Source organism: Cucumis sativus, chromosome 6, assembly GCF_000004075.3.
Source record: "Cucumis sativus cultivar 9930 chromosome 6, Cucumber_9930_V3, whole genome shotgun sequence".
NCBI lineage: Eukaryota > Viridiplantae > Streptophyta > Magnoliopsida > Cucurbitales > Cucurbitaceae > Cucumis > Cucumis sativus.
The window spans coordinates 22,296,153-22,310,487 of record NC_026660.2 but is presented as its reverse complement, the minus strand read 5'-3'; the positions used below and the strand labels follow the sequence as shown (position 1 = coordinate 22,310,487).

Here is a 14,335-nt window from a genome sequence, read left to right as displayed (position 1 = left end):
ATCGTTCATTGGTTACTACTTGGATTTCTTTTCAAATCAATCACTTACTAAGTAAAGCACCAAAAAATCACTGCCATTATTTTCTAACATACATTAGCCCTTACAAATTACAACATATGAAAGTTATACATTAAATCTTGCAAAACAAAATAAAATTGAATCTATAAATTAGTTAAATATTAGTTCTAAATTTAAACTAATACAATTATCGACTTCTTTCCTAAATAATAATTGGGGATTTGGTGGTTTGTAGAGCAAATCATACACAATGAGGGGGTTTGGTGGTTGGTAGAGCAAATCATACACAATGAGCACATTTCTAACACACATTAGTCCTTTACAGGACGATCCCACAGATTCGAACAATATACTTTCTTTTACTAAAATATACTCGAGGATCTATCATAGTTGTTGACACTCTGAATGTGAAAATACAATCCAAATCCAAACACAACATAAACAGAAACTTCAACAAAATTGTAATATAAAAATAAACATGAAAGGGAAACATTTTAGGTAAGGGCGAAGAAGACGCCTTGCTTTCTAAACCATCATCTTCAAAGACACTCTTTTTCTGTTCAAATGGCCCCATAGGAATTCGTAACAACGGCACAAACGCCATTTTTGTACTTAGTATCTTCGAAACTTTGATACTTCTCCACAAGAATATGCTGAATGCAAAAAGGTATAGACTTAGATTGAAATAGAAGATAATGTCAACATAAGTGAGTGATAGATATATCCTCACTTTCACTCTTATACTATACGTAGTGTACTAGTTTGAAATGACTTTCTAAATAGTCGGACAGAAAACCAAGGAAACCTTACTCAATGCATGATTTCAATATAAAGCATCGATTATGAAAATAAAATTTAAGATACTTGATGTTGTGCAAGGGCTATTCAGATGGCAAGAAGCACATATCTTTACCTATCCCACCAAATTGTCTAATCATTAATTACCACCGTGACAAATTCCTCTTACTTCTTTATTTGAAATATTTTAATTCATTTTTCATGTGTAATGAGACTGCATAAAGATGGGTGTATCATCTTGAGAAGCCCTAAGAAAAATAGCATAAATCTTAAAAGCATATGAATATTGCAAACTAAAAAGTTTCCATCATAGAAAGTTACTTTAGAACAACCAAAGAATGAAAGTAGAGCTATAACAGATTCATACTGTCTACTCATAGGTTGGTCTCTAATTTGCCAAAACTTCCTCCATTATTACTCTCCCAACAATTACCTGTTGAGCAACAAACTAGATTTAATCATGCAAAATGCAAACAGATTTCCACAAAGACGGCCTGAATTTCAATTTCTAATGCAATATCATAGTCATTTCTTCCTAGCACACTGACAAGCACAAACAATGATCTACCATTTTATCAGCTTCTGAAAGAACAGATGATAATCCCAAAGTATATATTATACTGAATGCTTTATGCTCTGTTATTCCAATTAGATGAGAGCCACCATAGAGGGGGTGAGTGTGACAGACCGAAAAACTGAGACAACCAACTGAAGGAGGTTGGACGGAGAAGAAAGAGGTCGGTTGGTGTTGGTTTGGGAAAAAACAAACTGGATTCTTTTGGAAAATGTTTTAAAGAATATAGTTGACCGACTTTTACTTCTTGATGCTCGAGGTCGGTTTACTACCGTATTCGGTTCGGTGGCAGTTCGTGGTTGAAAAAATGGTTCCGACCAACGGCTGCACACCCCTGACAGATACCAAGCTTACTACACACTCACAAAGTAATAACTTCCACATTCATATCTTAGAACTTAACTACTACCCAAGCACTCCAACCATATAAGAGAATTGAAAAAAGCCAGATAGGTATTAAGAACAAATGCTTACAATTTAACTATAATTAACGGAAACAGATAATGACATGATCAAAGAATATAAAGACTAAGAAAAAAAAGACAATTTAAGCAAAAATAGTAAACCATTGCCCACTCATGACCAGCAATTAAAAACATCGGTACAGCTATTAAACCCTAAAAAGAGAGAACTTCAAGTAACAAACAATTCGACTCAATTCCAGGATTGCTTAAGAAAATCCTAAGAAAAATAAGTTCCATATCACACCTTTTACTTATCTTTCGTGGAAACACCGTACTTCTCCTGCATCCTAGCGAGTTCATCCTCTTTCTTCTTCTGGTCGAATTTTTTACTCATCTTGGCTTGCTGGTAGTACAACACGATCAGATACCGATTCGCAACATTGAAACCGGAGAGATGATCCACCGCCGTCTTAGCATCATAGATATCTTCGTAAACGACAAAGGCGGTACCTCTAGTATCCTTGTTCGTACCAATCCGAATCTGCCGTATCGCGCCGTATTTGCCGAAGATATCGTACATCTCTTCGCTGGTGATGTTGAAGGGCAAATTTCTTACGAACAAGACTCTGTTGACCTCCGGCGGCAGCCTCGTATTTCCCTTGCGGGGAAGGCTGAATGTTGCCATGGCGGAAGGTTTCTTTGGAGCCTGCTTGGGGAAAGAGAAACTGCGAGAAAATTCGAAATGCTGGAAACTGCGGAGAGAGGATGGTTTGTTTTGTTTTAATTTGGTATGTATCTACAATGGGCTTCTGCGGCAGGCCCATTCAATTTTTATGGGCTTGGATATCTAAGATAAGCGGGATGGGTTCTACTTCGGTCCATTTGGTAACTGCCGGTGGATGCATCTCGCCTGCACTCATTTCTAGGGTTCATTATCAGTCGGGTGCGGTTTTGTAAAAAAAAAACTGCAATTGAAAATCGACTCGATCAGTTTACAAGATCAGATATCGACCACCAACTGCCAACAGTTTTAACCGAGCAAACTGCTGATCGGTTTGGGTCCATTCGATTTTTCCCGTCGAGATGAAGGAAGAAGTGAAATCTCAAGCTAATATATATAATTATAAAAATTTTAAATTCCAATCGGGTTCTGTCGGCCAGAATATAAATTCGATCGGTTGGTTTATTTTTCAAAAATCTCTTAAAATGCTGATCGTTTTTCATAAAAACTTACCGTTGAGTATCGGGTTGTTTGGTTTCAGTTTGGATGTTAATGTTCACCCCTACTCATTTTTGTACCTCACTCAACTACCTAATCACACGTCTTTGTTGAAAAAGATTATATTTAATATTTTTCTTACCACAGAATACGAATTTACCATAGAGTGTATTTATGTTAAAATTGGAGAAAATAATTGAAGTATGTGTAGAAAACCAAAAGATGTTAGCCAAGTTCAAGCAACAGTTTTCTGCTCAAACCTCAACATAAAATGTTAAGCAACAGTGAATCAAAGATATACAACAAGACGAAGTTATGTTTAAGTTGATTTATTCGTTAGATTTTCATTGATATCACATAAAAAAAAACTATTATATAACGGTTAGATAAACTAGATACAAAGAAAACAAATATTACATGTATATAACAAGTGTACTTACTATAATGGTATTATTAGATAACAAAAGTCTATCCTTTTTTTGCCCTAAGAAGAACTCTCTCTCTCATACTAAATAAAGAAGAAACCTATTTTAATGAGGAAGTGAAATCAGAATTAGTTTTATCTTTTGGTTTTGGTTTTGGTTTTGATGGTGTCTAATTTGGATATCCCTATATTTGAAGTTGTTTGTATTAAGAACAAACATATATATGGTTTTTAATTAGAAGGATGATTTCTCACCTTCGTTTTCCCTTTCTGTTGGAGGTCTCCCACCACCTCCACCTCTCCTCTTTGAGTCCCCATGGCTGCTCGGAAGGAGGTAATTTAATTCTTCTTTTTCCCTCTTCATTCATTTATTTTATTATCATGTAATGATTATCCCATGAGTTTATTTAAATTTTAAATGTTTGAATTCTGGAGTCCAATCTGGGTTCCTTTTTTTCTTTTTATTTCTTATCAAATCTCATTTATGTTAAATAGTATATTTGTAGTAATGTTGTATTGTTATTAAGAAAAAAGAAGCATTTAGAGGATGGTGGTGCTTTAGTTGGTTAATTAAATATGGTGGTTTGGCTTGAAACTATGGGTGTCTTTTTTGTATCCAATAGTTCAAAATTTTAATTACAAGATCTTGAATCTTCTAACATTTTGAGCTAAAAAATTAGAAAGAATTCACTTTGAACGTCCAAAACGATTGCATTTATGAAGGATAATGATTAGGTGCATCTTCGTGCTCCCGATTCTTTACAAGAATAAAGAATAATGTTTTTAGTACTAGTCCAAGTTTTTTTTCCTTTTCTGAAATAGAAATAGGAAAAGTTTTCAGGAAAATTTTTGAATTTCTTATCCTAATTCAAGAGAATCATTGTATTTGATTCTCTTGCATCTGGAACAACTGCTGGCAAAAACAACCATAATGAATAAATAAGAAAGCAATCAAAATCATAAAAATTGGTGATGTGAGGAAGAAAAATATGATGAATCTATTTGAATATGCAACTAAAAGTTTGGTTGGTATATTTGTGTGTTTATGAAGAACAATAGGTGGAGGTCAGTTCCAGAATTTGGGGGTTGGGATCACAATGCGCCAGGAGCAAGCAATTATTCTGTTGTATTTACTCAAGCTCGAGCCGATAGAAAACAACAAAAAACTGATTTAACCGAGTTCAAAAAAACCAGCCTAGGGAATGAAAAGGAGTTAATGGAAGCTGTGGATAAACATCATCGCCACCAAAAACATCGCCATCATCGTCATCGCCATCGCCATCACCACCACCACCACCATGACCATGACCATGACCATGAACACCAACACCATCACCACCAACATCATCATCAATCACCACCAGGAGATGACTCTGTTGGCCCGGTAAGTACTTTCACCCATTCTTTTCTAAGTACAAAATATTGAGAAAATGAGGATTTGAGCCTCCGACCTTTAGAGAACAAGTACTTTTTTCATGTCAATTATTATAATGAGTTATGTTTATTTTTTGCCAGCATAAGTTGTACTTCAAATAGATTTTTTTTTTTTTGGGATAACCCTCCCGACAAGCAACAATTGGATGTCAAGAAAAAAAAACTTATAGAATATTAAACCCCATGCAAGTTTAACCACATATTAAATCCATTATCTCTAAGCTCTTTATCAAACCCATGGTCCTCCTCAAAAGCCTAATCAAAACTTTAAACTTAATGAAGAAAACCTAAGTTGAACAAGAATTCAATGTAATATTTGATTACAGAAGCTGAAAAAAATTTGTATAGAAGAAAGTACCTGTTGGATACTAAGGCTGAGGAACAGATTCTGTATCTATTCCTCAATGGGTGATTATTTTTATGCTATTCATGATGGTGGCAACTTCATTTATAGCCTTCTGTGAAGTTGCACTTCCAGTAATTAGAGATTTTCCCGAAGTTTAACCACAGCTGTAACTTTAAAGTAATGCGCGATAATCTTAAAATAACAAGACTACAGTTCTTATCTTACTAAGTTAGTATCTTGTTCTAGCATATAATGGACATAAGCATATTTGTAATAGCATGTACAATAAAAGGCTTTGTAACGATCATTTCAAGATGGATTCTATACTGAGCTAAAAATTTATAGTAAAATAGACAGCAAAAAATCTTATACAGTACAGTATAAGAAACGTGACTGATTGCAACATAAATTTTGTAGAACATATAAATTAATATAAAGATTGCAAATCTAATGCTTGCTCTTTTCTTTTTTCTTATCCAGGAGAAGAAAAAGAAGATTCTGACCTACATCAATTGTTGTATCAGGCCTTGATATGGGACAGAAACCCACTCCTCTATGTTTTAGTCATATCGTGCTGTTTTTCTGAATCCTTTTTTTTCTTGGCATGGTAATGTAAATGAGACACGTTCATCGTATGGATAATTTCACCTTCCCTGCATCTTGTTTAGGCTCTTTAGCTTATAAAACATGGAACCTTGAAATTTATTTTCTTACTTCACGGAGGAAAACAAAGTAAATAAACTATGTAATAACATGATATCCTGTCCAGTATCTTAAAAAAGAAGTTACTATAGATCTACATGGTGGATACAGGCCATGCAATCTCGGTTATTCCATCTGTAACAACTATCTATCGTCTATTCTACCCGGTTTCATAAACTATGATGATTGAAGGTTTAAGTTGAAGAATGAAAACGTTTCACCGGAGCACGAGTCGAGGACAGGTACTGAGCATCTGCCTTGTAAATTCCATCAAACAAATAATTAAAAGCTGGCATCTCTATGTACTTCCCAGCACCTGGAATAACCCTTAGCTCATCGTTTTCCCAAACAATCTTTCCTCCAGAAATTGTCACTTCAACCTTCCCCTGTGAAAAATATACACGTTCTTAAACATAGGCAGATTACTGTGTCTAGAAAGTTGTGTAAATATTCATGTGATGGTGACTAGAAGAAATCGAACTGTTCAAATACATTCACATGTTGTGTACACCAAAAATGATCTATTGGACAAGATTTGAAAAGTAAGCAATTATCTACAGTTTGAATTTTAAAATGCGTGCACGTATAATGTTGAAAATAGGGCCAATGCACAAGTATAATGTTCATCATCGCATGAATATTTACACAATTTTCTAGACACCGTAATCTGCCTATCTTCAAGTTGTTTGTTACTCCTAACTAACAAAGTATTTGCGCCAAGTTGTTAAAAGAAATCCACACAAAATTCTTGAGGTTATTAAGCAGAAAACCTAATTCAAACCTTCCACCATAATAACCTAGTGAAATGGTAGACCAACCAAAGGTTATTAGAAATGTCACATAAGTTAATCATACCAAAACTATGATTTATGACTAAGTTTTTCACGAGGACGTTGAAGTTAATTTAGCACTCCATGGTCTGTTGATTTAAAGGGCAGTAAAGAGGTTGTGAAGTTTGAAAGATCTTCCTTTCCATGTTATCCTCCTTACAGCCGAAAAAAAAAAGTCATATGCAAAGAAACATTTTGAGTTCAATTCAGATGGCTCTGCAGGAGTCCTATGTCTCTTCATAGAAGATTCACAGCTGGTTGACAATTTGCATCCTTTGCCTCTGGGTTCAAATTGTAGCCAATCGGTCATTAACATCCCAACATCAAATAATTCTTTTGTTAAAGAAGTTTGGAGTCATCCACCTCCTAAAAGCAATCTTTCTAGCTATGATTCTGACGGAGATTCAATTTGTCAGTGTTAGTAGTGAGGATATTGTGTACGCTCTAGCATAAGATGATTTTGTTGAGGAGAATTGAAAGATTTACTTTGCAGATGATTTTGATACCTTATTCAAAATGGTGAAAATGTTCAAGCAGAAAGTCACACATAATCCCTGTCAAATTCTCTGCTTTGAATAAAAATGTGGCTAGCAGATGAATCAAGTCTATCTTATTCACCATAAGTTAAAGTTTAGCTTAGTGGATTGGTCCATGACTTGACCCATTATTGCGGAATTCTTGTGTTTTTGCAACTTAGCCTTATTGTTTTGCTCTTAAGAAGTTGCAATTTTTTTTTTCATAGTTGCAAGCTTGGAGGCAGCAGTTTAGAAGTTGGTTTACTTTGTGGTTCGATCCTTGCACTTTAGGTCTCAAGGAACTTCTTTCTCTTGCCTGCTTCTGCTCAATGGTCTATAGTTCACTTTGGCTTTAATGTTTACATGTTTTCTAGATTTTGTTTCTTTTCTCGTGTTGGTATGTAAGGCTTTAAGTGTTTGCTTATTGGTGTCTTCACTTCTTTGTATTCCAATAGCACCGTCTTCTTTTTTCTCAATTTCTCTCCTCTTCAAGTCTTTCATTTATACGATGAAAAGTTATGTTTCCTTTCCCAAAAGAAATAGAGATATTGAGGCAGTATTGTCTCTTAAAGCCTAACCTTAACTAGGTACCCATCATCAATTCATACCTCTTAAAATTATGTAGCACAAAGTAAACATAAAGAAATCAAAAAGCACAAAATTATATTGTCATAAGAGAACTGCAGCATGGTTTTGAAGCTTCTACCTTCCCTTTCTTTCCTTCATAGACATTTGTGTCAGTTCTAGAATGATGATGCTTTGAAGATATTTCAAAACTTGCATTTGGATTGAGTATAATTATGTCTGCATCAGACCCAGCAAGAATTGCTCCTTTCTTTGGATAGATATTGAAAATCCTAGCACTGAGAGAATAGTAAACCTTACAACTCCTTGGGTAATGTAGGCAGCAAAAATTGTTTAGCAGTAAAACTTCAAAAATTGTATTTGACATTTTAGAGTGGTATTTTTAAGTTTGGCACTTCATCAAAGTAAAACAATAGGAGGTAGAAGGATTCAAACTTCTAACCTCTTATTTGAAGACATATGCCTTAAATAGTTGAGCTATGGACCTATGGTCGAGTTATCATGCGACCAAAATACTATACGAAAAAACTTAAAGAGTTCAAAAATTATACAAAGCCACACTAAAATAAAAATGGACAAGAAGTTCCTCTAGAAGTCATACAATAATTACAAGATCACATACCATTCTTACTTTTTCTTTTTGGACAAGAAACAGTTTCTTTTCTTTACATGTTACAAACCTTCTATAGATTAATGAAAAGAAAAAAAAGTGTTTCAAACAAAACCACATACCATTCTGTGCTTGTGATTCGAACATAATCACGGACAGATATTTGACCAGATTCCTGAACGTTAGAGATTTTTGGATGAGATTTGTAAGGAAGTTCAAACTTAATTGTCTATTCTAAAAGAAGAAAAAAAATGCACGTACAACTTACCACCATCGTATTCCATACCAAATGCATTCTTTCTTCGATGCCTGAAGATTCCAAGTTGTCAGACATCGACGCAAGAAAAGTATCATAATTGAATTGGATATGCATTATAATCAAGCTCTCAAGTTCTCACGTTGATTGCTAATATAGAACACCTATGAAGAAAAGATGAGGAAGAAAGAAGGAGAGAGGGTGAGAGAAGGTAGCTATAGCAATTACCATTGACACCATTAGGAATTTTTCGAAAGTCATCAATTCCTATGGATTTCTGTGTAGAATTAAAAACACAGTGATCGGTTCCCACAAGCTGCAAATTTAAGCACGTTGAGAAATAATCATCATCTTAACATGGAAATTGAAAAATGTTGCAGTAATGAATCCACCTATTAGAATTACAATACTAAAATAGTTTTTGGAGATCTTAATTTTTCATAAATAGCTCACACATGATACATACATTCACAATAAGAAACCAAAACTGAAGCTGTAAATAATTGCCTTCTGAAATTTGAATGATAGCATTACTAAATTGATTTGTCAGGAATTTTCAACGACAGTATGGCAAATGCTTCATTTTCTTAGTTATAATAACCTGCAGAACTCCAGTTGAAAGTGCTGCTTGAAGGGCCTTATCATGCCCCGATGATCTAATAGGAGGACTCATGACATACCTGACGCATGATACATAATGTATTAGACTTTTTACTTGAAAGACATAAAATCATGATAAGGATAAGGTTGTAAAAGAAATACTAGAACAGCTAGTTACTTTGCAGCGGTGACAAAGTCAGGATCCCAAAGCCCAGATTCATCTAGAACTAACCCAGACACAACTGGCTCTCCAATCACCTTCTGCCCTGCAGGTCAAAAGAAAAGTGATCTGTCTGCCCAGGAAAATAGAGTATCATATAGAAGAAGAATAAATCCAACGGGGAAGGATCATTACAGTTTGTGAGAAGGAAAAATAGAGTCAGTTACAGATGGCAGCAAAAAAATAAAGGAGTCAGTAAAGTTACCATGTGAGAAGACAAGTCAAACATTTCAGTCACGTGAATTGCATTTGATTCAGCGAACTAGGGGATAAAAGGACATTTTTAAAATAATGACATCAAATGCAAACACACAAAGGTTTCAAAAGGAAAAATATTTTCCTAGCCCTAAAAATGATATTTTTCCCTTCTTTAAAAGCCACTCTTTCACGCACAATGCCAGAGCCCTTAAGTGCAACACTACTTGTGCACCCTTTTGGAGAATTGGGTTGCACAAAATGAAAGAGCCTTTGAAGATGTTCGTAGACCCATTGGTTTCCAGCACTCATAAACCAATAGACAAGGTACACTATGATATTTCTGATTCATTAACAACAGTAAGTTAAGCAAACCATAAGAAGGCATTTTAAAACATAGAATAGAATATGGCACCTGCTTTTCGAGCTTTGGCTATTTCTTCCATTGCATCAATGCTCATAACATGAACCACATATAGAGGAGTGTTCACAAAACTAGCCAGACGTATGGCTCGGGACGTTGCCTCTCCTTCTAACTGCGTTAATTTCAAGCACACACAAAGGAAGAAATACCCATGAATAGAGAAGGGCAAGTGAATGACACAGACACAGACACACAAACATATAACAATGAGGAGCAAGTGGTGCAAATGAATTCGATAGAACTTTTTCTTCTTGTTTAATTACCACAGCAGGCCGTGAAAGAGCGTGTCCCTCTGGACCAGTTATACCAAGTTCAATCATTCTCTCCTGTCCTTCAAATACAGCATCACCATTTTCAGCATGTACCATGGCCAAGGCACCAAGAGATTTGCACTTCTTCAATCCTTGTAACAAGAGCTCATCACTGATCATTAATGCCCCCTTGTATGCCAAGAAAAACTTAAAAGAATTTATCCCTGAAAGTCAGAATATGTGAAGAATTAATATTGATCAGAAAATTTGTAATGATATTCAAGATGAAGGCAATATGATCAATGGTTTATTGGCTTAAGATGGAAAATAATAACCCTTCTCCTTCACCATGATTTCCATTTCCTGTGCAACAACTTCATCCCATTTTGTGATCGCCATATGAAACCCATAATCCATGCACGATTTCTTTGCTTTTTTCACATATGATTCAAACCCTGCTGATAGGCTTCCATTCACTGGAATAACAAAGTCAATGTGCATTGTGGTTCCACCAGCTAATGCTGCAGCCTGACCAGTGAAGAAGTCATCAACCGTCTCAGTACCCATGAACTCGAAAGCTAGATGTGTGTGAGGGTCAATTCCTCCTGCCAAAAATTTCAGGGGAAGAAAGTTTCGATCAACCACATCAAAGTGTACCACGTATTTTTCTGATTCTAACATTAGAAATTAAATAGAAAACTGAAAGTGAGCTGATTCAAATACTCCCGATGGAATAAAACATCTATTTTATGCATGTACTGAAAGAATTTACTAATATTCACAGGAAATGTTTGAGAATTAGGTATTGAGGACAAGATTCGTAACTCCTCTCTCTTCCCAGAATCCTATAGACTAAGCCAAAAAGTGCCTATAAGCATGCACGAAACTACATCATTACAACACCAGACTCACACTTTCACCCCGCTTCATGTCAAGCTAGGCATATTGCATTCATGAAACTTTAATGAGGCTATAAATTAATCTGAAGCAGTCTAATGAACAAGATTTCTTGAACAATTTACAATAAGAGAGGCATTGGGGATGCAATTCACTGCAGTAGCTGAGGGAGGTTGAAGTGTCTAGGCATGTCCTTCATTAAAATTGATGTCAATACCCATTAAGGCGTGTTTTACAAACTTAAAAGCAGGAAACAAGCATCGTTTGTAATTTAACCTGGCATGACATATTTTCCAGTGGCATCTACGACTGCAACATCATCTCCAACCTATTATTGACAATTAAACGACTTAACAGTGGATATTAAAACATTCAACAACACAGATCAAGAGCAACAGCGATTCATAACCAAAGCTTTTGAAGTCACAAACTCACACCACAGTGGAACTGCTTCACCGTATTATTAATAAAACTTACCTTGATATTACGCTTCACAGCAACAATAATCCCATCTTCCACATAAACATCAGCAACCTCCTGGTGATGAGCATTCACAACAGTCCCACCCTTTATCAGTAGCTTCGACGACGATGTTATACCACATGTTGACTTATCAATTCCAATACCGGCGTCACAAAACTGAAATATGATTGAGAATAGATACCGTAAGAATGGGATTCGTGTTTCCATAAATTAAAATCGCCAATCCAATCCATCGTAACACAAGGAAGATCGTATTTCTCTTCGCCGATGAATTTAACATCCCATATTTCTTCATTTTTTCTGGTATACCAATGAGAAGTCAACCGTAAAATGAAAGTCGATCAACGGTTCGAAGTACCTGATCGGATTCTGCGATAAAACAGAGTGAGGAAATGAGGATAATCAGGAATAAGATCTGAGGTCGCTCCATGAATTTCAGTGCACCGCTGAAGTGAAAGCTTCATCAAACCTCACAGAACTACTTGAGTGAGAAAGAACTGACGACAGCCAAAACTCTTTCCCGGTAATATCCCGTTTTGTAATATTTGTTGACTTAATAAATCATATTCTAAAGTTAACTTTTCGTTATTAAAAGAAAACGAATCAAAACATTTATAATATATATATATATATATAAAAGATACGGGCATTTCTAAAATAGAAAAAAATACAAAATATATAAAAAATACGGATTTTTTCTATGGTCGTTTGAAGAAATAGTAAAAATAATAATGATAATAAAGTTATGTCATGACACTTTTAAATTAACATCTTTAAATTTACAAAAGTAGAAAATTCGAGAGTAACATCTTATAGCCTTATGATAATTTATGATTAGCGATAATCGTTTGATATAACTAATTTTGTCGTATTAGCAATATACAAAAATAAAGTGGTGTCATGAGCTGTTTTTTTCTAAACTTTTTTATCATTTGATGTAATTTTTCTTTTTTTCTAAAATAAAAAAATTTAACAAAATACTTACACTCCCTATATAACAAAATCAGTAAAATATCAAATTTATTATATGAAGTGTACATATTTCATCAAATAATACAACTTTTTCTATAACTTTTATAAAAATAATATACATTACAAATAAAAATAAATTGTTTCTATCATAATAGACATAGATAACTGTCGTAAGGAGATTGTAACATTAAAATTCAACCGTGCAAATATTTGGGTTAAAATATATATATTTTGATTTTTTTCTAATTTTAGTTTATGTGTGTTTAATAATTCTTATTTTTTAATTTTAAAAAATTAATTGAGATTGATGAAATAAAATCACCATTATACATAATTAAAAAAAAGTAGAATGTGTTGAGTCATTTTTAAATATAGCAAAATGAACCGAATTCTAAGTATTTAGAAATGTAGTAAAGTTATTAATGTCTATTTGTGATAGACACTAATACACTACTACTATCATATTCTATCGTAAATAAACATTGACATTTTTTCGTTTGATTATATTTTCAAGTTTTTTCCATTTCTCAAATGTTTATATATATAATCTATAATAAAAATGTTTTGGATGATAAGAAATCAACCAAAAAAAAAGTCAGATTTAAGATTTATTGGATGGATATAGACTAAAATTAGATAATTAAAATGAGTTTTGGAGGTCATATAGACTAAAAATATAAAATTTGACAAAATTAATTTAAGATTGGAGGCATATTAACTAAAACTAGAAGAAAAATTAACGAATTTTTGCACTTTATATAGCAAAACAAAATTAATGTGTTATTTCGTTAAATGTTCTATTTTTACTATTTATTTGAATAAAAGTATAAAGATTTATTGTTTTAATCTCGTAACTAAGTTGACATATTATCAAACTATGCAAATAAATAAAAACATCTAACCTTTTATTTGAGAACTTTTTTTTGTTTGAAACAACTTTAAAAAAGAACATTTGTTAATTTACAAAGCACATAAAGATATGGAAAAACATATACATTTTTTAATAATTTAAAAAAATTAAAACTATTTACAAATATATCAACGGCTCTAAAAATTTATAATTCATTTAAGTTTTTTAATATGTAATCTGTGATAATACAAATTCAAAAAGTTATCAAACCAATATAAATGATAATAAAAATAAAATTGATCAAAATTGACAAAATATTTGAAATTAAAAAATACAACAAATTTTATTTTTTAGGGATTTTTTTATAATGCGTAAATATTATTTATTTTATTTTTTGCTTGAAAAACTTACAAAAATGTCACACCCCGTTGTAGGTTTTCCCCCCTAACCTAGATCGTGGCATGAAACACATTTTGAACACTTATCAACTTAGCATCTACAGAACTCATAAAATGAATTTCTACCAAAATTCATTTCCCCTAAAAATGGATTAGCCAAATCTGAAAAAGAAAAAAAATTCACTTCTATATATGTGCAGACAGACTTCATATTCCACGATGCAAAATAAGTGTGTCTCACCGCACACATCCAGACAGTTCCAGAGTTTCAAGCACAGATAAAATCCAAACAATATATTACACACAAAATGATCATAGACTAATGAGGGA

The 14,335-nt window shown here is 33.6% G+C and overlaps 2 protein-coding genes across 6 annotated transcripts; both read right to left on the bottom strand.

Annotated features, from left to right (window-relative positions):
* Nucleotides 1–355: 355 nt before the first annotated feature.
* On the bottom strand, nucleotides 356–2,569 carry LOC101205187 (splicing factor 3B subunit 6-like protein). 2 transcript variants are annotated; one of them, XR_004217623.1, is made up of 3 exons: nucleotides 2,099–2,563; nucleotides 1,184–1,249; nucleotides 356–671 (listed from the first exon to the last, which is right to left on the bottom strand). XR_004217623.1 is itself a non-coding variant. In XM_011659308.2 (2 exons), the coding sequence occupies exon 1, from the start codon at nucleotides 2,477–2,479 to the stop codon at nucleotides 2,102–2,104; it is 378 nt and encodes a 125-aa protein (XP_011657610.1). In that variant the 5' UTR covers nucleotides 2,480–2,569; the 3' UTR covers nucleotides 356–671; nucleotides 2,099–2,101. The 2 variants fall into 2 exon arrangements, 1 of the variants encoding a protein (XP_011657610.1); XM_011659308.2 differs by lacking the exon at nucleotides 1,184–1,249 and having other exon boundaries at nucleotides 2,099–2,569.
* A 1,843-nt stretch (nucleotides 2,570–4,412) lies between these two features.
* LOC101204944 (dihydropyrimidinase) lies at nucleotides 4,413–12,329 on the bottom strand. Of its 4 annotated transcripts, none has more exons than XR_004217620.1 (15): nucleotides 12,144–12,329; nucleotides 11,780–11,941; nucleotides 11,579–11,630; nucleotides 10,741–11,010; nucleotides 10,418–10,629; nucleotides 10,146–10,266; nucleotides 9,494–9,581; nucleotides 9,317–9,395; nucleotides 8,944–9,031; nucleotides 8,728–8,768; nucleotides 8,582–8,634; nucleotides 7,971–8,127; nucleotides 5,721–6,305; nucleotides 5,230–5,329; nucleotides 4,413–4,845 (listed from the first exon to the last, which is right to left on the bottom strand). XR_004217620.1 is itself a non-coding variant. In XM_004140142.3 (13 exons), the coding sequence occupies exons 1-13, from the start codon at nucleotides 12,213–12,215 to the stop codon at nucleotides 6,114–6,116; spliced, it is 1,587 nt and encodes a 528-aa protein (XP_004140190.1). In that variant the 5' UTR covers nucleotides 12,216–12,329; the 3' UTR covers nucleotides 5,533–6,113. The 4 variants fall into 4 exon arrangements, 1 of the variants encoding a protein (XP_004140190.1); XR_004217621.1 differs by having other exon boundaries at nucleotides 4,413–4,840; XR_004217622.1 differs by having other exon boundaries at nucleotides 5,230–5,326.
* Between the last annotated feature and the right edge of the window lie 2,006 nt (nucleotides 12,330–14,335).

Excerpts from the sequence above, each read along its gene's own strand:
- LOC101204944 (XM_004140142.3), bottom strand. The coding sequence starts at position 12,215 with ATGGAGCGACCTCAGATCTTATTCCTGATTATCCTCATTTCCTCACTC. Across the intron at positions 11,011-11,578 it reads TGGAAAATATGTCATGCCAG|GAGGAATTGACCCTCACACA; the intron begins GTTAAATTACAA and ends AATTTTTGGCAG. Across the intron at positions 9,032-9,316 it reads TTTCAACTGGAGTTCTGCAG|CTTGTGGGAACCGATCACTG; the intron begins GTTATTATAACT and ends TTAAATTTGCAG.
- LOC101205187 (XM_011659308.2), bottom strand. The coding sequence starts at position 2,479 with ATGGCAACATTCAGCCTTCCCCGCAAGGGAAATACGAGGCTGCCGCCG.